Source organism: Plecotus auritus (genome assembly GCF_963455305.1).
Source record: "Plecotus auritus genome assembly, chromosome: 4".
Classification (NCBI taxonomy): Eukaryota; Metazoa; Chordata; class Mammalia; order Chiroptera; family Vespertilionidae; genus Plecotus; species Plecotus auritus.
This window is the reverse complement of record NC_137775.1, coordinates 136415584-136441071: the sequence shown is the minus strand read 5'-3', so window position 1 is coordinate 136441071 and position 25488 is coordinate 136415584. Positions and strand designations below refer to the sequence as shown.

The following is a 25488-nucleotide window of genomic DNA, read 5'->3' as shown; positions in this document are numbered from 1 at the left end:
GGAAAGGGAAAGAAAGATAGAACATCAATGATGAGAGAGAATCACTGATTGGCTGCCTCCTGCATGCCCCCTACTGGGGATGGAGCCCACAACCTGGGCATGTGTCCTGACTGGGAATCAAACCCGAGACCTCTTGGTCCATGGGAGACGCTCAATTCACTGAGCCACCACAGCTGGGCCAAAGATAAACCTTTTACTAAAGAAGTTATATGCCACTCGACTGGTGTGGATCAGTGGTTGAGCGTCGACCTATGAACCAGGAGGTCATAGTTCAATTCCTGGTCAGAGCACATGCCCAGGTGGCGGACTCCATTCCCAGTGGGGGGGTTGCAGGCAGCAGCTGATCATTGATTATCATCATTGATGTTTCTATCTCTCTCTTCCTCTCCCTTCCTCTCTGAAATAAATTTTTAAAAAGTATACTAGTGTGTGTGTGTGTGTGTGTGTGTGTGTGTGTGTGTGTGAAGTTATATATGCCTGGGGCATGACTCCCCACCATGACTCAATTAGGAATTTATGACCAGATCATTCTGTGAGGTTACTTTCTATAGAAGACCATTTTCCTGCCCTGCCAGCGTGGTTCAGTGGTTGAGCATCGACCTATGAATCAGGAGGTCATGGTTCGATTCCCGGTCAGGGCACATGCCCAAGTTGTGGGCTCATTCCCCAGTGGGGGGTGTGCAGGAGGCAGTTGATCAATGATTCTCTCTCATTGTTGATGTTTCTCTCTCTCTCCGTTCCTCTCCGAAATCAATAAAAATATATTTAAAAAAGAAAATTCTTCTCATCCACAGTTCGTATCCCCAGCTCTAGGGCAGGGACCAAATATTTGTATGTTTCCCAACAACACCTCACATGGAGGATTGCATTCAACTGGTTGATTATCTTATTAATTTAAAATCCATCCATGCTAGCTCAGATTAGCTAACTAAAATAGGGGAAAGACCATTTCCCATATCTCAAAACTTAGCCAAATAAAAAGAACACATTCCCAGGCATTGCACAACTTCTGAGTACAAAACATAAGGCATGTATAGTAAACAAATAAAAATGCCTCAGCCTGTCAGGAGCCTAAAAACAGGGTGGGAGGGGAGGGAAGTCAGGGTGAGCAGGCTGTGCTGATCATAGTGGACTCTTCCTTACGTTCACGTCTGCCCTTGAGGCTGAGCACGAGTATGCCCTGGCTTCTATGAAAGGAAAGGGGGTCAGCTCCCCCTCAATTTCAAAATCAATTTTTACAGATTATACTGTAATAACAATTTTATGGTTTTTTAAAAAAATACTTTTTATTGATTTCAGAGAGGAAGGGAGAGGAAGAAAGAGATAGAAACATCAGTGATGAGAGGGAATCACTGATTGGCTGCCTCCTGCATGCCCCCCACTAGGGATCAAGCCTGAAACCCAGGCATGTGCCCTGCCTGGGAATTGAACTGTGACCCCGATTCATAGGTCGATGCTCAACCACTGAGCCATACTGGCCAGGCAGCAATTACATGTTTGAGAGCATTTTACAGCTTTATCACACTTGCAAACCATTCAGGCTGGGTAAGCAGCCTTACAGATGAGTTGAGGAGGTGGTATTATTAGTTATTCAAATAAGGTCTTGTATCATTATTTGGCAGAGTTAAGTTCACTTTATAAGGACAGAAGACGTGTGTTGAGTGTTTTTCATGGACAGGCACTGGACTGAGTGCTTTACAGGTAGAATCTCGTTTAATCCTACCACAGGCTTTCAAAGTAGGTGCTACTATTATCGCTGTTTTTCAGAGGAGGGAACTGAGGATTAGAGAGTAACTTGCCCCTGGTCCCTTAGCTCTCACGTGGCAGAGCTGGAATTCGAACCTGGGTCTGTCTTTGCTTTTAACCCCCACCATATGCCATCTTTCAGGCCCTTTCCCAGAGCTGGAATCAGGGCCCAAGCAGCCTCAGCCCCCTTCTCTCTCAGGGAGCCATGGTGCCGGCCCAGGAAAGGGGATGGGAGATGACGTCTCTCTCTAAGATTGCTGCCTTTTGTCCAGATGTGCTGGCCAGGAGCCAGGCTGGAAACTCTCTGCTCATGGAAAGAAAGAGAACAGAAGCCAAAAGAGGGTGGGAAAGGGTCTGAGGGGGAGGAAAGGAAGAGGAAGGCAGGAAGGAGAGAGGGAGAGAGGAGGTGGGGCAGTGAGGAAGTGAGGGGTTTGGGGCAGCGCAGCTGGAGCCAGAGCCGTCCTGCCAGGAAGCAAACAAACCTGGGCCTTCAGGTGCACTCCCCGCAGGTGCTGTTCCTGGGTGCTGGGAGCATGCAGCCCTGGTAGGCCCAGCGGGGGCTCTCCGGTGCTCAGTGGCCCAGACAGATCACTCAGGGGGCCCTGCTTCCCCCGCGCCCCTCCTCAGTATTACTGTTGGGTGAGGTCAGGTTAAAATGGACATCAGGAAAGCCTTCTGAGTTTGGAAAAATAAGTTACAACATGGCAGCCGGAAGTAGAGAGGGATGGTCAGGCGGTGCTTGGTGCCAGGGTGTGCAAGGTGGGCATGGAGGGGCTGGAGAGCAGGGAGGAAAGGTAATAGAGGCCAGGCACTTTGAATAAAAGTCCATCAGAACAATTTACTGAGTGCTACTCTATATCCAGGAGGGGAGGCCTGTCCCCTGTCCTCAAGACCCTGGTTTGGGCATCAGACTCGACAAGAGTCAAGAGTCCGGCAACCTGGATTCATTCAGCATCTACGTAGCCTTGGGAAAGTTAACCCCTCCAGGCCTTGGCTTTGCATTTATAAAGGGGAGGCCACAGCAGGGTTGGTGTGAGGATTCAATGAAACAATCTGTAGAATCTTGCCTAGAGAAGAGTAATTGCTCAGTAAATGTTAGCCATTCATTCATTATTGCAATTTAATTTGCCGTGCCAAACATAAATATGTGAACCCATGAGTAAAACATGTAAATAACAAAGCTGCTACTCATAAAAGAGATAATACAAGGCCATGCATGTTTAGTTAGATAATCAAGTGTAGATAAATTAATAACTGCTATGGAAATTCAGGGGAGGGGCAAGAACTTCAGTTTGGGATGGTCAGGGTAGGTTTTATGGAAAAGTTGGGTCTTAAGCCAGATTTTGAGGTGGAAAAATAACAAGGAAGGGGTAGAATGACAATTGGGGAAAAGAGTATGAGTCAAAGATGGGGCTGGGAAAGTTCTCATTCATGGAAGCCCAGGAGTGTTGGGACATTCTAGCCATTCTCTTGCCCACAATATGCACTTGGACACAGTATGTCATCCTATATAATAATCCTGTATAATAAAAGGCTAATATGAAAATTGTCCCCTTGACCGGAAGTGCAACCCGGAGTTTGACCAGGGGCGGGGCCAGCTGGCCAACCACCTACAGCCCCTCCCCCTGGCCGGACCCGCCCCTTATCAGCTCCCCCCACTCCGATCGAGGGTGGGGCTGGCCCACCAACTGCCCGAGGCCCCTCCCCTCGGCCAGCCTGGCCTGATGACCCCCATTGGGGTGGGCCTGTTGGACACCACCTGTGCATGAATTCATGCACTGGGCCTCTAGTTTGCTATATACATTCCAGCTGCAAAAAAGTTGATCACCAGGATGCTGCACCATACAAAGAGGCATCTGGCTGTGACCTAGCATAAGCCCCTTGCTCAGTCTGTGTCGCCTTCTTTGTGGCTCTGGCTGTTCAAGTAGCATTCTCTCAGTTTCTTTTCAGTCTCTGTGTCTTCTTTTGATTCTCTGTCTTACCCTCAGTCTTCAGTTTGTTTCCTTTAACCTGCTAACACTAAGACTGTTTTCCTCTCTGGTATTGGGCAGAGAAGCTCTGAACACTATATTTTTTTTCATAAAAGAAGAAAAAGCATTCAGTAGGAGCCAGTGGCTAATATTACCTGGAAGCTTTGGGGCAAATGTTTTTTTTTGTTGTTGTTGTTTCATAAAAATCTACATCCTAATAACAAAGAATATTTCTCTTTAAAAAAACCATCCCTGCCAGAACCGGTTTGGCTCAGTGGATAGAGCGTCAGCCTGCGGACCGAGGGGTCCCGGGTTCGATTCCGGTCAGGGGCATGTAACTTGGTTGCGGGCACATCCCCAGTGGGAGGTGTGCAGGAGGCAGCTGGTCGATGTTTCTCTCTCATCGATGTTTCTGACTATCACTCTTCCTTCCTCTCTGTAAAAAATCAATAAAATATATTAAAAAAAAAAAAAAAAAAACCATCCCTGGCCGAGTAGCTCAGTTAGATAGAGCATCATCTGGATACACCAAGGGTTTGGGTTTGCTCTCTGGTCAGGGCACATGCAAGAAGCAACCAATGAATGCATAAATAAGTAAGACAATAGATTGATGTTTCTCTTTCCCTCCCCACTTCTAAAATTAATAATCTAAAAAAATTTTTTTAAGAAAAAGAGAAAGCAGCAATAAAAAGAACACTAACCCCAGAAATCTCTGGGTTTCTGAAGAGGTGGGCTCCTCGGTTGACCAAAAAGAAAAGAACCACCTTCATCCCAAATAGTAACTAGTAGATGCAGGTTCTCCAGAGAAACACGAGTCACCTGGGGAAGGGAAAGGAGTGTGGAGGAGGTGAATGAGCTCTAGATGAGGCGACAGGAACCTTGGGTCCTGCTGCTGCCTTTGCCACGCCCCAGCCAGGTGACCGAGGCTAGATGAGCCACACAACTACTGGGCCACACTGTCATTTCTAGCCCTGGCTGCTTCCCTGTCACCTTCTCTGCTCCTGTCTCGGAGCTTCTCCATGCCAGGGGCTTTTCTAGCTTTATTATGTATCTCCTCCCCCCGAATTTCCTCACTAGACTGGGGCCTCTAAGAAGCGCTATCATTTGCAGGCTGGGTTCCCAGTGACTGGCTGGGTCATGAGGGGCGAGCACTGAGGCCAGGAGGAGGATGTGGAAGGCTGGGTCAGCCAGTGCAGGCGTCGTTGCCAACAGGGTCCTGGGAGAAGGGTCTCAGCATTTCCTGAAGGGAAATGACTCCCATAAATAGTCAGAGGGATGGGAAAAGGATTTCTCCATCCCTTTCATCCTGTCAACTCAGCTCTTCCTTCTGGTGTCCAGACTCTGCAGCCTCTTGCAAATGCTTTTCATTCAAATGTGTCAGTCTGTGTGGGGGAGAGATGTGAGCTCTGCTTTCTTGTCTACCCTAGATTCAAAATAAGAACTGAAAAAGACATGCACGCCTTTTGTTTGCTCTTTTACCCACACTAACCTCTTACTGGTCCATTCCAGTATAAGGCCAGAGGGTTGTTGTGGGTTTTTTTTTTTCTGTTTTGTTTTTTTGTGTACATATTTTTATTGATTTCAGAGAGGAAGGGAGAGGGATAAAAACATCAATGATGAGAGAGAATCATGGATTGGCTTCCTCCTGTACGCCCCCCACTGGGGATCAAGCCTGCAACCCCAGCATGTCCCCTGACGGGGAAGCAAATCATTCATAAGTTAAGGCTTAACCACTGAGCCATACTGGCCGGGTAAGGCCAGAGGTTTTTAGTGGGATTTTATTGGGAAAGAAGGGAAGTGCACACCTTCCAATGCCATGTCCTATTTACCTTCATCCAAGGGTTCAGCAGATGCTTGTCAGCTGCTGTTAGGGTCCTTGGAAAGGTGAAGTCTCATGGCATCGGCCTCACTAAGACTTCAGATGTTCCCAGCAGCCCCAGTGTTGTGAAGAGTCACCTTGGAGAGGCAAGGGGACTGATGACTGCTGCTCTTCTGACCCTCTGTAAAGTGATGGAAATGACCAGCTCACACCCAGCCGCCCAAGCCAGCCTGGAGGCAAACCTAAGGGAGGCGAGGGGGCGTCCCTTAGAAGCTGGAGTTTGCTCAGCTTCAGCCGTATGGATGCAGACGCATGTTTAAAACTCACACAATTGCTTTCCTTTTTCGCTTGAGGAAGGTAATTTAACAGAAATTGAACGTGACAGTCTGTGTTAGTGGGGATTCTTTTGGTTGCTTAAGCAAACAAGGGCATGAAGGTATCCTGTGGAACCGTGGGCAGGAATGCAGCCTGGCCTCAAGAGTGGACTGGATCCAGGGGTACACAGCCATCTTCCCACCTCATCATTCTCCCCAGAGCCGCGCTCTCGGGGACTCAGTCCACAGGGTGGGAAATGGCTGCCTCCCAGCACGGTCTGCTGGTTCCCTTCCGGCCACACCCATGAACAAACCTCTCTGGGACAGCACCTGATAGGTCTGACTTGAGTTAGGCCGCCTCTAGGACCAATCAGCTGTGGCTGGGGGGTGGGATCATAGTCCAAACATGGCGGCCCAGTTCCAGTGACCCCCGGCTGAGAGACGGGGCCGTTTGCAGAAAGAGGGGCCTCCCTGTGAGGTAGGCAAGCTCTGCTGCTGCCTGCAGTATCTTCTGCTGGTGGTCTGTTTTTTAAATATTTTTTAACCGTTTTGTGCTCAATTGCCCTAACCACCATGTTCATAAGAGTCCTGCTTCCTCGAATCGCTTGCTAAGTGCTTTGACAAAGGTGTAGTGACAGACGTAGTGGACTACTAAAGGCAGGGCTTTGGGGCGGACACACTGCTGTTTAAATGTCGGTGATACTATTATCAAATAGTCTCCTCGACTGTGAAATGAAATTGATTTCCTATTATGTGTCCAGCACATGGTGCTAGGTGCTTTGATGGACCCTCCCTTCCCGCCTGTCTTTCCCTCCCTCCCTTCTTTCCTCTTTTTCCTCACTCCTCCCCTCCCCTTTCCTTCCTTCCTGTCTTCCTTTCTTAATGGCTTTATTGAGGAGGTGTAATTCACATACCATAAAAATTCAAACATTTAAAGTGTATAGTTTGATAGTTCTTAGTATATTCATAGACTTGTGCCACCCTCACCAGTCCATTTGACAACATTTTCATCACACCAGAGAAGGAACGTGTACTTCTTTTGTTGTTGTTGTTCATCCTCACTCGAGGATATTTTCCCATTGACGTTTATAGAGTGGAAGGGAGGGGAGAGAGAGAAACGGATGTGAGAGAGACACATTGATTGGTTGCCTCCCACTGCTCCCTGACCAGGCGGGGACTGAGCCTTTAACTGAGGTACATGCCCTTGACTGAAATCCAACCGGGACCCTTCAGTCTGCAGGCGGGCGCTCTATCCACTGAGCCAAGCTGGCCAGGGCGAAACACGTACTTCTTAGCCAGTAGCACCCCTATCCCTTTCTGTCCTAAACAACCTCTAATCCACCTTCTGTCTCTACAGAGTTCCCTACTCTAGACGTTTTATGTAAACGGACTCATCAATATGTGGACTTTTGGACTCGCTTCTGTTCACTTAGCATAGTGTTTTTGAGGTTCATAACAGTACTTCATTCTTTTTATGGCTGAGTAATACTCCATTGTATGGATACATCACATTTTGTTTATCCATTCGTCAGTTGATGACATTTGGATTACTTCTTAATGGCCATTATGAATAATGCTGCTATGAATGTTACTGTAGAAGAACATGTGTGGACATATTTTCATTTCTCTTGGGAGAAAGATTATTTCTATGATTGTAAAGTGCTTAATGCAATGCCTGACGGATCACAGAACACAACAGTGCTAATTTCTTTACTCTGACCTTCCCAAAGGTCATGAATGAAAGCTATTTCCTGCTTGCTGCCCTTAGAAGAAAGTCAGCCTCTCCCAAAGAGCCTGACCCCTGTGGGTCAGACTCCGAGGTTACTGTCTCTGGGGTCCTGGCATCATTGAGTAGCAGATTCTTCCATTAGGCCTATGAACGGGTCGATCCAGGGTGGTTCTGGTTGAAGGTACTGAAAGAGCAGAAAACAAGGTTTGAGGGTCAGAATATAAAATTTTGAGTAGAAAGATAAGAATTGGATTCCGTATTCTACTACTTAAACGCTGTAATTCTGGGCAAGTCGCTGAACCTTGATCTTCTCACCTGCCAAAGGAGAATAATAATAATTACATTTTGAAATTGGTGAGATGAAGGGGGCTTTTGTGTGTTATATTATGTGTATAATATGGAAATCAGGGGCTATACAAGCATATTCTAAGCTCTAGAAAAAGAGTCAGACTTAAAAGAAAAATTTTTAAGCATTTAAAAAAATGTTTATTTTAGAAAGGAGGGAGAGAGAGAAACATCGATTTGTTGTTACACTTATTTGTGCACTCACTGGTTGATTCTTGCATGTGCTCTGATTGGGGATCAAACTGCAGCCTTGGTGCATTAGGACAACACTCCAACCAATGAGCTACCCAGCCAGGGCAGGAATCAGACTTTTGAAACTCTTCAAGTCGTAGCATGTGCAGAGGGTGGGTGGAGCTCTTTAGGAGCACTGGTCAGATTCTTCCAGGGCTGCTGTTAAGCCCTCAGGGCTACAAACTAGTTCTTGCCTGCAGCTGGTTTCCTGGCTCTGAGAAAGACCCAGATCATCCTCAGTCCACCAGGGCTACAGATACATTGGACTTTCAGCATGCTCTTACTTGAACACCTTTGGGCTATTCAGGTATCCCAGCACCATTTGTTAGAAAGTCCATCTTTGCCCTAGTGATTTAAGAAGTCATCTTTATCATATATAAAGTTCTATGTGTCCTTGAGTCTATGTCTAGACTTTCTATTCTGTTCCACTGGTCTATTTATCTATTCTTGTGGCAGTTTTAATGTTAGAGGCTTTATAGTGTTTTTCACATCTGGTAGGGCTAGTTGTCCCACACACTTCTCCCCATTTTTTAATTTTTCAGTGTTTTCCTAGGTATTTTCACAAGTTTGGCAGTCTGGTTTTAAAGTATTCATTGACCTCCTGGGAGGTCCTGGGGGTGGGTCTGGATGGGATTGGGTTAGGGTTAAGTTGTCTTTTAGATCTGGGGATGCTTACCTATTTCAGTTAACTGCTTTTGTAAGATTCTGTTTTCTTTTAGGTTCATGAGCATGAAGGCTTCTAGTGGCTGGATAGCACTTATTTTCCCCTAAATATCCAAAAGAACTTTTAAAAACAGTCTTTGAGAGAGAGTGTTAAAATTTGGTAAATTTTGAATAAAAAGTGTATGAGTTTTCTGTACTATTCTTTCAGTTTCTGCAAGCTTATAATTATCTCAAAATAAAACATATTAAGGTCGTTATGCTTCTGGTAACATCTTGGTAGAAGTTTTCAGAAGTCTACCCGAGTTGTGTTCACAGATTCTGCTTTTTCACATGTTGCTTGACCCTCCAAAGAAATTCAGCAGATCAGTGAAGTGTAAACTTACAGAACCAGGGTTGCTTTTCATTCAGTGGTTTGTGCTTCATTGTCTGACGGTGGGGCAGAGACACAATGGCTACCATAAGGAGAAGGTATATTCAGGCCAAAAGTCAATATAAGCAACACTGTCCTATATAATAAAAGCCCAATATGCTAAGTGTCCAGTCGACTGGTTGGCCGTTCAACCAATCAAAGCGTAATCCTATATAATAAAACCCTAATATGCAAATCGACTGAATGGCGGAACCACCGGTTGCTGTGATACGCACTGACCAACACCGGGCAAACGCTCAAGGCAGGAGCCTGGTGGTCAGTGCGCTCCCACAGGGGGAGCGCTGCTCAGCCAGAAGCCGGGCTCATGGCTGGCAAGCGCAGCCACGGTGGGAGCCTCTCCCGACTCTGCAGCAGCAGGTGCAGTGGACCGGGATGAGCGCAAGTGGCGCCCGGCCCTGATTCGGGCTCCTCCCTGGCTGCCTGCCGCTTGGCACACTGCTACAACCCCCGAGGGGTCCCGGACTGTGAGAGGGCACAGGCCGGGCTGAGGGACCCTCCTACCCCAGTGCATGAATTTTGTGCACCAGGCCTCTAGTCCTATCTGATAAAGAGGGAATATGTTAATTGGCCATCGCACCCTCACAAAAATGGCAGCATCCACAGCCAATAATGAGAGAATATGCTAATTGACTGCCATGCCCTCAAAGATGGCAGTGCCCACAGCTACAAGATGGCGGCGCTCAGTCCCCTCAGCTCCCCAGCCACCCAGGGCTGGCCCAAGGCACAGGCAAGCCTCAGATGTTGTCTGCCCAGCCGCCCAGGGCCGGCCCGAGGCACAGGCAAGCCTTGGATGTCGGCTGCCCAGCCGCCCAGAGTGGGCCCAAGGCATAGGCAAGCCTCAGATGGCAGCTGCCCAGTCGCCTAGGGCTGCCCGAGGCTCAGGTAACCGGGGCCAGCCGAGGCTTGCACTGCTGGCAGTGGCAGCAGCAGAGGTGTGATAGCGTCGCCTTCCCCTGATCGCCAGGTCGCCTCCCGCCCCTGGGGCTCCCGAGAGGGGGCAGGCCAAGCTGAGGAACACCCCCCCTCCAGTGCATGAATTTTCATGCACCGGGCCTCTAGTAGATTATAACAGTATTCTGTGGAAGGTAATTTACATAAGGGATGTCGGGTTGGAGTGGACAGACTGCGGAGATTATTTTCTGCTAACAGACCTCTGTTACAGTAATTTTTTATGTGTAATTCAGGTTTGGCTGGTGGTCAGGGATTTAGAAGAATCATGATTGGAAAATTGATGACAGGTATGTGGATAGATTTCTCTGAATGAGAATGAAAGGGTGATATTTGCAGAAGAGGATTTTAATTTTTTAAACTATTTTTTTTATTGCCCATCCAGTATGGCTGGGTGGTTTTTATTGATTTAAGAGAGAGAGAGAGAGAGATAGAAACATCAAGGATGAGAGAGTATCATTGATCAGCTGCCTCCTGAACCCCCCTACTGGGGATCGAGCCCACACCCGGGGCATGTGCCCTGACTGGGAATTGAGCTGTGACCTCCTGGTTCATAGGTTGATGCTCAACCACTGAGCCAGACATGAGTTGTGGTATGAAATTAAACTCCCCGCCCCCCTCCGCCCGAGCCTTAATTTCCTTATCAGAACAATGATAGGAGCTTTGACATTGACTTTTGTAGTGATTAGAAACAAGAAGTGGTTTCTGGCCTAGCCAAGAAGAGAGAGAAGGAAGAACAAGTTAAAATATTTGGGAGGGCCCTAGCTGGTTTGCCTCAGTGGATAGAGCATCGGCCTGTGGACTGAAGGGTCCCGGGGGTTCGATTCCGGTCAACGGCACATGCCTGGGTTGCGGGCTCAATCCCCAGTGGGGGGACGTTCAGGAGGCAGCTGATCAATGATACTTTCTCATCCTTTATGTTTCTATCTCTCTCTCTCTCCCTTCCTCTCTGAAATCAATAAAAATATTTTTTTAAAAAATAAAATAAAATATTTGGGAGGGGAAAGAAGTTAGAACCTGACTTCACATAGTTTGGTAACCTGCTATATGTACCCAAGAGAAACAAAAGGAAGTATACTTTTTATATAAAAGAAAATACATTTACAAGAATTCAGATTTTAAGCCATCTTTTGTCAGTATTAGCATATTTCACAACTTTAATAATTTCATGATTTATGGCAAATTCACACTAAGTTTTACCAGAGAGGTGACATTGATAGTTACCCAGCAGTAACTTGGGACCGCTGACCCCACTAAAACTATATACAGTCTGTGGTTTGGTGTTCATGTGCAAGATGGCCACCCAATTGTACTTTTCCTCTTCACCCTCCACACAGTGGTGAGCCCAAAGGACACAACAAAGTATTACCACACTGCAAGTGAGTGAGGCAAAAGCATGATTTGCAAATATTGTCAATTGAAAAACGTGTTTCCATCTTACTTAGCTGGCCAAATACAGTCTATATGTAAGAATATTCTGCAGAGGTGGGGAAAAAATCCTTCCTGGGTTAGGAAGGTGAGAACAATAAAAAATCTTAGCTGCCTCTGGCCTATGGAGGTCCAGTCTGCAATCTCAAGGTGCTCTAGCCACACATTCCCATTGGCTTCATTTGTCAGAAAAACTGACAGGTGTAGCTCAGGAAAATACTGACCAAGTTATTAAAAGGAAATATTATTGTCAGGAACTGGGTATTCATACCGACAGGAAGTCTTAAAATGACTCAGAGTATATATACTCTGGGTCTTGAGGCATCTTTTAGGGTGAACAGAAGCCCTGATACTGAAGCCTGTGTAGGAACAGCTCTGTGAAACAGCATCCTGGAGCATTCACACCTGGGTTCCAGGGGCACAGCAACTCACTGTGTGCTCAGCTTGCAGGGATGCTCTGAAACAGGGGCAAACAGATACACTGGAGTAGAAGAGCAAAAGACTGCCTTTCAAAGGAGAGTATTTCTGTGGCTGACTGACAGTGCCAGTGGCAGGAAAATAAACACGGTTTAGGATGGGGCCAGGACTCCTCACTTTTAGCTATTGCCCCTCCTTATTTTTTAAAAATAAAAACAGCTTTATTGAGATACTAGAGGCCCGGTGCTCGGATTCATACACCAGTGGGGTCCCTCGGCCTGGCCTGTGGGGATCGGGCCGAAACCAGCTCTCCAACATCCCCCGAGGGGTCCAGGATTGTGAGAGGGTGCAGGCTGAGGGACCCCACCAGTGCACATTAGGGGCCGGGGATGGACCACAGGAGGTCTCCAGGGTGTGTCCGGCCTGTCTCGCCGAGTCCCGATCAGGCCAATCGGGTCCGTCTCGCTCAGTCCCGATAAGGGCCAGCTGGCCGGGGAGGGACTGCGGGAGAGCTCCAAGGCATGTCTGATTGGACTGACCCCAGCAGCAAGCTAACCTACCGGTTGGAGCGTCTGTCCCCTGGTGGTCAGTGTGCATCATAGCGACTGGTCAAACAGTCGAACTAACAGACGGACACTTAGCATATTAGGCTTTTATTATATAGGATAATTCATATACTGTAAAATTCACCCTTTTAAGGTGTACAATTAAGTGGGTTTTCTTTTTAGCATATTCACTATTTAGTGTAGTGGTCGGCAAACTGCGGCTCTGTTGACTAATGAGTTTGTCGACCACTGACCTAGACTCTCAATTCCAATAATTACAGGCTGTTGTTGTTCCTTGTGATTAAGCCCCTATCCCAGTGGTTGGCAAACTCATTAGTCAACAGAGCCGCAGTTTGCCAACACTGGTTTAGTGCAACCATCACCACTGTTTAATTTTGGAACATTTTCATCACTCTCCTCCCCACAAAATAACCCATACCTATCAGCAGTCACTCCTTGTTCCCACTCCCAAGCCCCTAATCTACTTTTTGGTTTTGCCTATTCTGGACATTTCATATAAATGGAATACAATGTGTGATCTTTTGTTACTGATTTTTTTCATGTATCATGATGTTTTCAAGGTATATCCATGCTGTAGCATGTGTCAGTCCTTCATTCCTTTTTAATGGTTGAGTAATATTCCATGGTATGGCTAGACCACAGATTGTTTATCCAGTTATCTGTTGATGGACATGTGAGGTATAAGAAAATGGAATGTGTTCATTCACTTGACAGCATTTCTTGAGCACTCTTATTTAATGGGGGAATTGTCTTGGCTCCAAAGCAGAACTCCTGGAAATAAGAAGACTGGTGGTTGTTAGTAGAAAAGTCATTACCTTCACTCTGCTGCTGTCTGCCTGGTGTGGTGCACTGAGGACCTGATGTCCATCGTGGTGTGCGGTGTTTTTGTGCAGGCGCGGTTTAAGGATTTGGTCCAGGAGTGCAGGCTGCTATTACTCCAATCAAGGTCCCCTGGGTGTGGCTTTGAAGCAGCACATAGCCTTTGGCTTCTCGTTCCTCACCTGCTCAGAGTCCTCCATCTTCTTCCAAATGTGAAAAAGGTTTTTTTTTTTAAATATTCCAAAATTTGAAAAATTAAATCCATTATGTAAAAAAAAGATAGCAGTTCATTTTAATTTTTAAAATTTATTTGTTGAAGATGATAAAATAACAAACAACAGCTTTACTGAGATATAATTCACATACTGTAAAATTTACCCTTTTAAATCTATTTGTTTGAAGAAGATGATAAAAATGAGGCATCAAAAGGTTCAGGAGTGGGCTTCACTGAATGAACAGTTAGACACAGCAAGAGCTGTCTTATGTGATTGCATGCTTTTTTTGTTGTTCTCTATATTTCCTGAAAATAAGCACCTTCTAGATATGCTTGCTAATAAGGATGCTCTGTTGAGAAAATTATTTTTTGTTCTGTAATTTTTATGGTTTATTCTCAATTTTGTTGTCTGTTCTTTATAAGCTGATAAGCTAAGAGTTATTAGAATCATTAAAGCTGAACAGCTTGTAGCTTTATTTGCCACACAAAAACCATTTAAAATTTAATTTTATTAGTATATAATCATCCAATTTTTTTTATTTTTATTTTTTTAAAATATATTTTTATTGATTTCAGAGAGAAGGGAGAGGGAGAGAGAGAGAGAAACATCAATGATGAGACAATCATTGATCGGCTGCCTCCTGCAGGCCCCCTACTGACGACCGAGCACACAACTCAGACATGTGCCCTTGACTGGAATTGAACCTGGGACCCTTCAGTCCGCAGGCAGGCGCTCTGTCCACTTAGCCAAACCAGCTAAGGCCAAATTGTATTTTTTATTCAGTATATCCAGTATGACCATTTTATGAATCACAGTATATAAATTTCAGAAATAACATATTAACTTTAGAGCACTAAAGGGCAGTGGATTGTTATAACTATGTATGTTTTATTCCTTACTCCACCTTCTCCCCTCCCTAAAAATTTTTTTTGTTAATCCTCACTTGAGGATATTTTTCCCATTGATTTTTTCATTGCTTTTTCAGAGAGACTAGAAAGGAGGAAGGGGGTGGAGAGAGAGAAAGAGAGTGAGAGAGAAACATTGATGTGAGAGAGACACATGATTTGTTGCCTCTCGCACCTGCCCTCGCCAGAACTGGAGATCGAACCTGCAATCCAGGTACATGCCTGTGACTAGGAATCAAACTATCAACTCTTTGGTCCATAGGCCAACACTCTAACTGCTAGCCCACACCAGCCAGGGCTAAATTTCTTATTTTTTATTGAATATATTTATAATGTATTTTTAATTGAGATATAATTCCATTAAATTTAGTATTTAGGGTTTGTCTATTCTGGATATTTCATATACTGTAAATGGGATTACTATGATATATGGCCTTTTGTGTCTGGCTTTTTCACTTACTATATTTTCAAGGTCACCCATGTTGTAGTATGAAATAGTACTTCGTTCCTTTTTATGGTTGAGTAATATTCCAATTTATGGATATACCATATTTTAAAATTCACTCATCAGTTGGTCAACATTTCCAGATTTCACTTTTTATTTAAATCACTGTTTTTGTTCTAAGATTTGGGGAAAATCAGTCTCCTCCCCCATGGCTTAAATATGTCCAGATTGTTTTTATAGCCATTTCTAAAGCAGTAATATCTGAACTACTTTTTGTCGGTGACTTTGATAGCAGTGTTTCAAAATTAACAGGAAGAAGGTTATTATTGTTGGGAAACAGTCCATCCTGCAATCCCACACCCATAAAGTGATATTGAAGTTTATCATAATTTAAGTCACAGAGTACTCCTAACTAAGCAAATTTAGCTAGGCTTGTCACCTGATTAATGTCTTTTAACATCCGAGACAGAAAGGGAAGGGTCAAAGTTTTGTGGGAGGAGTATTTTCCATTCCTCTGTGAATTCGGAAATGCTGGTGGGCTGATGTCTGAGTGCATGGGCTTCCATGTTCCCTGAGTTTCAGCTCCTGAATCCCACTTGAACTTGCTTCTCAGAGTATGGTATCTGCTGTTCCTTTTGAGACCATGGTTTTAGTATCGGAAGTTATTACTGCCAATGGAAAGCGAGTTGACTTAAGTACCATGTTGTTTAAGTGTTTCTATTTTTTATTATTTTATTGTTTGATTACAGTTTGCATTCAGCACTATTTTGTATTAGTTTCAGCTGTACAGCACAGTGGATGAACATTCATATAGGTTATATAGTGTTCCCTAAAGTGTTTCTTGATCTTTAACCTCAAAGTGCATATGTGGTTCTCTGTGTATTAGACATAGTGGGCTTTGTCCCTTTTGGAAAAGCTATGGCTTCTTGGGAATTATAGGGAGACTGTTTCCTTGGGGAGAGAGCTGGATTGCAGGACTGATTGTGACCCAGGCACAGTCCTGGCACCTATGCATCGTGCCAGTGAAAGGGAGGCCAGATTGAAAGAAGAGCATGGGCGGGGTGAGTGGTGCCCATATGAAACAAGACTGCATCACAGTGGTTTGGTCTGCGTGGAGACACAGTGCAGACACGAGGCGAGCGGGTGGTGGGGAGTGGCCCCTATCCTTATCCTCTGATGGGCCCTCTGCCAGATGCAGGACATAAGAGCAGTGTCTGTCAGCCCAGCCAAATGGAGAGGCTCCAGAAGCTTGGCGGAGCATTGTGAGAGGGCAGTGAGTTCCTTCCTGTCCCTGAAAGGCCTTTTGGGGCTCTCCTCCATAATGAGAAGGGAGAGCCCTGGGGCCTAGCTTCTTTAAAGAACTGGGCTTGCCCTGGCCAGTTTGGCTCAGGCGTTGGAGCGTTGGCCCTCAGACTGAAGGTTTGTGGGTTCGATTTCAGTCAAGGGCAGGTACCTCAATTGCAGGCTCAATCCCTGGCCCTGGTTGGGGCACTATGCAGAAGGCAAACAATGGATGTGTCACTCTCTCTAAGAAAAAAGACAAGGGAAAAATATCCATGTGTGAGAATTAACAACAACAAAAAGAACCAGGCTTGCTTTTAGCATTGACACACCCCAGAATGCAGAGTGCTGGGTAGCTGGGTAAGGGGACAGCTGAGCTCCATGGGCAGGCCTGAGTGCCATTTCCTTCCCAAACACACACTGGTCCCTAACCTCCTCCTTTTAGCGTATGTGCTGCCAAAGTGAGCACACTCTCTCTTTTTAATTTGCTGCCCATGTTCATTTTCTTTTTCTCTTTCTCTCTCTGACCTTCCTCTCATTTTCCCAAGAGCTATATGCATGTCTTGAAACCTAGCGCTTTGAGTTCTTGGGGGCAAAGGATGCTGATGCCAGGACCATGGACAGCCACCCTGTCACCTGGCAGGTAAACCATTTTGGGAGAAGGGTTAGGAATCTTGGAAATGTAAGGAGTTGGGAGAGAGTTTCCCTAGAGGTTCAGTGCTCCTTGAACTTCTGGTCAAGCATTACCTCCTGTCCCTCAAGAGGGTTGGCCATGCGGCACGCATGCTTTACATGCTTGGCATTCTCCAGTGGGTCTCATCTTCCTAGCCACATCCACTGGTGCAGTATCCATTCATCCTCACGATGAGAGACACAGATTGCTGTAGGGAGTTGCTGTAGAAATCATACATCTTAATCAGCTACTTCAATTCATTTGGATGTCAGGCACCAGAGCATTATAAAACTGCTACTTCTGCCCAGCTGGGCATGGTTCCGTGGTTGAGTGTCAATCTATGAACCAGGAGGTCACGGTTTGATTTCCAGTCAGGGCACATGCCCAGGTTGGGGGCCCAATCCCCAGTGGGGGGCATGCAGGAGGCAGCCAACCAGTGATTCTCATCATTGATGTTTCTATCTCCCTCTCTCTTTCTCTCTGAAATCTACATATATATGTATATACATATATATGTGTGTGTGTGTGTGTATATATATAGTATATACATACATATGTATATATTATATATATAATAAAAGCCTAATATGCAAATCGACTGAAAGGCTGAACGACCGGTGGCGACCAGTAGCTATGACGCGCACTGACAAACAGGAGGCAGATGCTCAATGGAGCTGCCCCCAGCCCGCAGGCCCCAGGCCAGCCAAGGTGGGTGCCAGCGGAGGCCCCTCCCCATTGCCCCACCAGTCGTCCCGCAGAGGGAAGCAACCAGTGCCAGCAGGGCCCCCCCCCCCACCACATCGCCCCACTGATCACCCCACAGATTGACCCTGATTGTTGGCCAGGCCTAGGGACCCTATGCATGCACGAATTTCATGCATCAGGCCTCTAGTACATTATATATATATATTTTAAAAACTGCTACTTCACTGAGGCTGCTGCCTTGGTATCCAGTGGTCCTTGTCATCTTTCAGGTTTGAGAGGCTCAGTGGGATTCCTGGGTTTGCCAGGCCCATCTCCTAGTTTTCCTTAGACCTGACAAATGACCTAGTGGGTAGGCAGTTCCTCCTCTTGGGTTTGGAGCCACTGGACAGTGTGGTTTTATGCCTACCATCAGGGCCAGCGGAAGAGCAGAGTACCTCTGTGTGGATATTAACACTTCGGTGGGTGGTTTATTTCTTGTTTCAAATAAAGTAACAACTCTTTCCTTTTGGGGGGCTTTTATCTCATCCCAAATTCTTAGCCTGAAAAAGTGTCAGATTGTACTGGTATTTATGTTGTGCTTTCTAAGGCTACGTATTTTCTTATATATGTACACACACACACATGAGTTTGGTATGGCGTCTGAATCTGGGTGGACCTCGGGATTCTCTGCCCTTGCCCCCACTTCCTTAGTGAGGGATTCTGAATGGCACATTCCTGTCACCCTCCACTCCTTGGAAGAATCCATCAGGGGTAAATAGTTTGGGGTGTGGACCCTAGATTTGCTGTCGTGGCTCACTGAGTATGCATCCCTGTTCCCCCAGGAAACTTGGAGCTCCTCTCCGTGCTGACATGATGACCGTGTGCAGGCCGGCCAAAGGCAGCCATAGCCAGACTGAAAACCTGAGCTGCAAACTGGCTGACAAGTAAGAACTTTTCTCCCCCAAGAGTGAAGAAGTTGGCCCGGACTACCAGTCTCCTTCCTTTCACTATTGCCTTTCCCTGTTCTCTAACCCCACTTCCTTGAACTAAAGAGGTGTTCTTTTCTGAGTCATTGTGATGAGCCTCCTGTCAGTCATCTGCATGCGCTGCACTCAGTTAAGAACCCGAGACCAAAGTCGTCAAGGGAAGGTCTGACTAGCACCCAGTGTTTTGAGAGGATGATTGCAGGGCCATTCCAGGCAATGGGTTTATTTTTTCTCACTACTGGTATGCACAGGTATTGTAAATATCAGTGAGCCCTAAATCTTTGCAGCTGCATCTGTCTACATAGCATCTTTACCCATCTTATATCAGCAGGATTGTTTTCTCCCCAGACGTTTTCCTTTGATACTTGCAAAGGAGTTGGCAATCCCTGAGCTTTTCACAGCTGTAGAACCCCTCCTGGGGCCTACAGACTCCTGGAAATAGGAACTAGAGAAGTCCTTGGGTGCGGCAACCATGTGAAGAAGACACTTTGTTTCATCATCCTTGCTGCTGTTGCTGGAACTTTGTCACTCAGCGTGGTCTTCCAGCAAGGCATCCTTTTTCAGTTTTTCGAGAGGGCCTCAGTGATTGTGAAGTCATGCCAGACGTTTGGGACCTTAGACAATAACTTAAATAACACTAGTTACCACTTATTAATATCAAGATTTATAATGTATGTATTCTGGCTCATTCATTCATTCATTTAATAAATATTTAATGACTACCAATTATGTACTAGGCACAGCAAATGAGATAAATTAGACCTCTGTACTCCTAAAGTTCCAATCTAGACAAAGGAGATAGGGTTCTTACTTTAAGATGAAAAATAAAAAATGGAACCAAGATTCCAACCCAGGTCCCTCCTACTCTAAAACCATGTATTTATCTACTGTCATTATTGTTTAACAGAGTCCTGGCCGAATAGCTCAGTTGGTTAGAACATCGTCCCAATACGCCAAGGTTGTGGGTTCAACCTCTGGTCCAGGCACATACAAGAATCAACCAATGGCCCTAACTGGTTTGGCTCAGTGGATAGAGCGTCGGCCTGCGGACTGAAAGGTCCCAGGTTCGATTCCAGTCAAGGGCATGTACCTTGCTGCGGGCACATCTCCAGTATGAGGTGTGCAGGAGGCGGCTGATAGATGTTTCTCTGTCTTCGATGTTTCTGACTCTCTGTCCCTCTCCCTTCCTCTCTGTAAAAAATCAATAAAATATATTTAAAAAAAAAAAGAATCAACCAATGAATGCATAAATAAGTGCAACAACAAATCAATGTCTCTCTCTCTCTCTCTCTCTCTCCCTCCCTCCCCCTCCCTCTCTCTCTTCCTCCTTCCCTCCCTCCCTCTTCCTTCCCCCCTCTCTCAAATCAATAAATCAAAATTTTTTCAGTGTTGTTTAACAATATATGTGATATTAGTGATTATATATTTGTCACTAAACATGCACTAACCTGAACTGTGTTTTTATGTGTCTGTCCTACTTCTTCATCTCACTTCTAGCTCTAATGAGAGCAAGGATTTTAACTTTTGCCTTTGGAATTCTCAGTAAAATATCAACAAAATGATTCTGATTCCAATTGTGACTAAAATCTGAATTCATGCCAATGTCCTCAGTGGTAACAGAACAATTAAAAAATGTGTTTCTTTTCTGTAAGCATTCTGTTATTTATGCTAATTGTTTATTTAAATAAGGAATTCTGCTTTGGTAGCCATATTTAACATGAAAATGTGTTTGCAATTTCACAAGTTTCTAATTTATATTGAGCAACCAAGAATAGCAACACAACTTATGAGCTATTGTTCCGTAGGAAGAAGTCTTTACATAAACAACCGTTAGTCTTTGGAATAGAAAGCTAAATAAAAATAGAGTATGTGAAGTTGGTAATAATTCATCCCTCATGTAAACCTGACTGGGGTTCCAGAATTCCTACACAGCTTCATCTATGTTTCACAGAATGTGCACCATGAAGTAGGCCCATGCATGTTTGCTAATCTTGACACATCTAAAGTCACTGTGTTCAGGCATGATCTGTGTTGGTGGAAGACAGTTTCACATTTCAAAGCACAGATACTTCCATTCTCATTAGACTAGCTTAAAAATGTTTTTCTGGTTTTCTTTCAACATAATTTAAGATCACATTTGGAGGCATGTATCCCCATAATGTACGTTCTAGGCCAGCACCTTCTGGAGTGGTGGGAATGTTCTACTCCATCCGATTAGAGTAACCATTAGCCACATGTGGTTACTGAGTCCTCAACATATGGCTCGTGCAGCTGGGGAACTGAATTTAATTTAATTTAATTTCAATTTAAATAGCCACATATGGCTAGTGGCCACTATATTGGATAATGCAGATCTAGGCCACCCATGAGATCTGGATCTGCTTGTTGATTCACTCATTTATGCAGCAAAGATTTATTGGCCTTCCTACTCTGCTAGGTGTTGTTCTAGGTGCTAGGGATGTATCAGTAGCCAAAACAGACCAAATTCAATACGAAACAACAATCCCTGTCGTCCTGGAGAGACCACTCTAGTAGAGCTCACATTCTAAAGGAGGTTTAATTCAAATGCAGCTAATCATTGTGTCTTCACCGATTCAAATCAAGACAACTTATCAAGCCCAGGATTAGCAAAAACTTTGTAACTCATGGCGTTGTTTTAATTGTGAATAATTATTACAAAGGCCTATCCATTGAAAACAGAAGCAGAGGAAACTTAGATTATATACTCTCTTCTCCTATTTTCATCAGGGAGAAAAAAGCTCATAATAATGGTAACCAACACGTCTTGTACATTCATGACATGCTAGATACTTTATGTGGGCTAGTTCATTCAGTGTTTACAGTCACCCTGTTATATATGTATTATTATCACTGTTATTCCTATTTCACTGATGAGGACATTGAGATTTAGAGAAGTTAAGCATCTTGCTCAAGGTTACACAGCTGGTCAGTGGTTGAATTAGGATTTAAACCCAAGTCTACTGGACTCCAAATCCAATAGCTCCATGGTATCTTTCCCAAGAAAAATATTACGTGATTTTTTTAGATGGTGGTTTCAATGTTTGTGATTTGCAGCCAGCATATAATATATCTAAGTTCTAGGAAATCTCTATGACCAGCCAAGAACAATAACGTGGCTACTGAGTCCTCACCCAGTGTTTATCTTTCTTGTTCAGGGTCCAGGTGGAAGGTTCAAAGGCTGGGGAAGATCCTCAAAGGCAGCCCTGTAGGTCCTCCAGTCCTTTCCTAAAGACTGATCAGGACTCACCCCTCCAAAGAAGCCCGTTGGAAAACCTCAATAACCTGAAGCTAAAGTTAAGAGTAGACTGTTTTCAGCAGAACATGTTCAACTCAAATATGATCATCAGTGACCCATCTTCAGGTCTCAATGCTAAAGAAGCCAGCAAGTCTGGCAGGAGGCAGCTCACTGGTGTTCAGAACCTCTGCCCTCCTGCCCGAGGCAGGGCTGGGCACAAGTCCCTCAGCATAAAGGACAAGATATCAGAATGGGAAGGGAAAAGGGGGTTGCCCACTCCTGCACCTGGCAGGAAAGCAGATGGGCAAGAGGATTACCTGACATCCTGCGTGACGGACAGGAGATGTGATGATGGTGTGATGACTCAGGTCACAGCAGCTGAGAACGGATCGAGGCTGGAAAGAGAGAGCAAAGAGAACGAGAGGAATAAGGAGGTAGTAGAAGTCGTGGGACAGAATGCAGAGCGGAGGCTAGACCTAAGCCAGCCAGCCAGGGAGCTGTTTCCGAGCATGGGCAAAGGCCTAGAGCTGAGGCTTAGCAAACAGCGCTTTCAGAATGATAGCCTCTCTGTGCTGGTGCAGGTCAAGAAACTTGAGCAGGCTCTGAAGGATGGCGTGGCAGGGTTGGATCTCCAGTTACCAGGGACTTGTTATTCCCCACATTGTGTGCCGGACAAGGAGGGGCCCAGCCTAACAGGGAACCGTGGATGTGGGAGTGGCTCAGAATTCAGGTCCCACCACTTGGACCTGGAAGCCAGGCAGCCCACCCCCGAGGTTGCAGAGGAATGGAGAGGCTCCTATGGGAAACCCTGTGATCAGAGCCTGGAGAGTGTATACAGAGGCTCCTCCTCCAAACACTTCATCAACCCCCTGCCCAAACCCCGGAGAACGTTCATGCATGATGGAGAAGGGGACAAGGATGGGAGCCCAGGCATCAGCTTCAGGAAAGATCGCAGGAACCTGCCTCCTCTGCCCACTCTTCCTCCCCCACCCCTGCCCTCCTCTCCACCACCTTCCTCTGTGAACAGAAGACTGTGGAATGGGAGACCAAAGCCCAGTGCTGACCACAGGTAAGTGACGGCGACTGTCTGCTCCAGTAGTCTATGCCGCATCACAGCTGCTGCTCAGTCTCCTTATTTGTTGTTAGTAAACTGATGGATCTTGTAGTTAGTTGAGACTGTTTATAACTTGAGGTAGTCTTTGTTTTACCCTTTGGATGTGATGAGTACTTGTGATTCAAACAGTAACCAAGCATTCAACGAACATTCGTTTTATCCCTGGTATCTAATTGCTGCTAACTGGTGCTCTGTTTTTGACTACCGTCCCTGCTAGTTCCTGGTACTTGCATTGCAGTCTTTCCTGGCTCTTCCTTTCATGTTTTGTCGTGGTATAGGCTCCAGACACACACGGCACACTGCCTGGGTCTACCCTGGCCCCATCATGGTCATTCTCTATGACCTTGAACAAGTGACTTAACCTCTCGAAGCCTCAGGTTCCTCATTTACACATAGATGCACACACTGTGAATATTTTATAATATTAAAATAGCACATTAGGTAATAAAGCATGTGAATGCTTGAAAATAAAATCTGTGCTTTGGATTCATTTTCTTCTCTGCTTTGAAACTTAATTTCTAGTCCATTTCTGTAATGTGCTCATTGCTTGATACCCACTAAAGTGGAAACCAGCTTTAGAGCTGAACTCCTCAGACAGTTGTCCGTACTTACAGTCATCACTTCTTCACCTCCTATTTTTTCCCTTGACCCACTGCAGTTGGGCTTTTGCCACTTACCCTGAGACTGCTCTTGACCAAGGCCACAAACAACCTCCATCTTGCTACATCCAATCTCTAGTTCTCTGTTCTTGTCATTGACCAAGTCTCTTGGCAGTTGAGGAACAGCTGAGGTGCTATATCTTGAAACGCTGTTTCCCTTGGCTTCTAGGCCACCCACTTTCCTGGTAGTCCTACTTCACTGGCTGTTCCTTTTCCTAAGTGTCAGAACACCCCGCCCCTCCCCCACCACCACCACCACCAACGCATCCATACCTCATCCTGGGATCAGAACAGGAACTTCTGTCCATCTACACTCACTCCCTAAATGATCTCATCCAGTCTCATGGCTTTAAATGTCAGTCACATGCTTATGACTCCCAACTATGTATCTCCAGCCCCAACTCTCTCACCCAGCTTCAGATTAGATTAGTCATCTCCTGTTTGGGTCTCCATTTGGTTAGCTAATAGTTTGGACTTAATATGTCCAAACCTAAATTCTCAGTCCAGGCCATGGCAAACCACCTCCTCTCAAAGTAATTCCCATTTTATTAAATGGTACTATCCTTCATTTTGCTTGGGCCAGAAACCTAGGGGCCATCTCTGAGTCCTCTCTTTTTCACGTACCCCCATCTAATTCATCAGCAAGTCCTTTGGTTCTAGTTTTAAATGTTATCTTGAATTTGATTACACCTCCTCCACTGCTACCACCTTAATCATCTTGGATCCACCACTACCCCCAGTATATTCCTTTCTCAGCAGCTAGGTGAAATTATCTAGAAATATAGATTAGACCATGTCACTCCCCCACTCAACATGGTCTGTCAGGTAGGATTCTTTTGGCTGCCAAAACATAAATTTTTTATTTATTTAAATTATTTATTGTTGAAAGTATTACATATGTCTCCTTTCTTCCCTATTGACTTCTCCCCAGCCGCTCCCACCCCCCTAAAACATAATTTCTTATGTTCTCTTCTAGGGAAAAAGCTTTGTATATTCTAGAATTTTATATAAATTTACAGTATGTAAAAGATTATGTCTTTTAAAAGTGAAAGCATGCTATATATTCTTTCTTTTTATACTCTTTTTTACTTACAATATCATTGAGATCTTTCCATCTTACCACCTTCCTTTTTTTTCTTCCACTTTTCTATAACTACCACATTCTTTACATCATGTGGATAGATAATTTTTTATTTAGCTGTTCCCCTACTGATGGACACTTGTGTTGTTTCCAGTTTACAAACAATGCTGTGATGAGCAGTAAATAGCATTAGAGAAGACTCTAGCGCCAGAGTACTTCTAGTTCTGCCCCTTGTTAGCTGTGTGACATTGGACAAGCTACTAAATTTGTCTTGGCCTCATTTTACTTAAAATGGTGATAATCAGCCCTAGCCAGTTGGCTCAGCCGATAGAGCATTGGCCTGCAGACCAAAGGGTCCTGGGTTCAATTCCAGTCAAGGGCACATACCTTGGTTGCAGGCTCCTCCCCGGCCTGGGCCCAGGTCAGGGCTCATGTAGGAGGCAATCAATGTGTTTCTCTCACATAGATGTTTTTCTCTGTCTTTCCCTTTCTCTTGCACTCTCCCTAAAAATCAATGGAAAAATATCCTCCAGTGAGGATTAACAACAACAACAAAATAATAATAATAATTAACAAATAAATAAAATGGTGATAATTATAATAACCACTTCATAAGTTGTGAAGAAGATAAGTAAATATGTGTAAATCATAAAACAAAGCCTGGGATATAGTAAAGGCTCAATAAATGTTAGCTGTTACTGTTTTCTGGCTCTCTTTTGTTTAATCAGGGTATCTGTTTCTTTTCCAATACCAAATATTTTAAT

General features: G+C 45.0%; 1 protein-coding gene across 1 annotated transcript in view; it reads left to right on the top strand.

Annotated features, from left to right (window-relative positions):
• The window catches only part of DENND2A (DENN domain containing 2A), a gene marked incomplete at its 5' end in the record, with an annotated part of 104163 nt that overhangs the window by 11903 nt on the left and 66772 nt on the right, over window positions 1-25488 (top strand). Inside the window, 2 exon segments of the mRNA XM_080665272.1 lie at window positions 18471-18572; window positions 21791-22939. Coding sequence (XP_080521398.1) covers window positions 18471-18572; window positions 21791-22939 — 1251 coding nt within the window.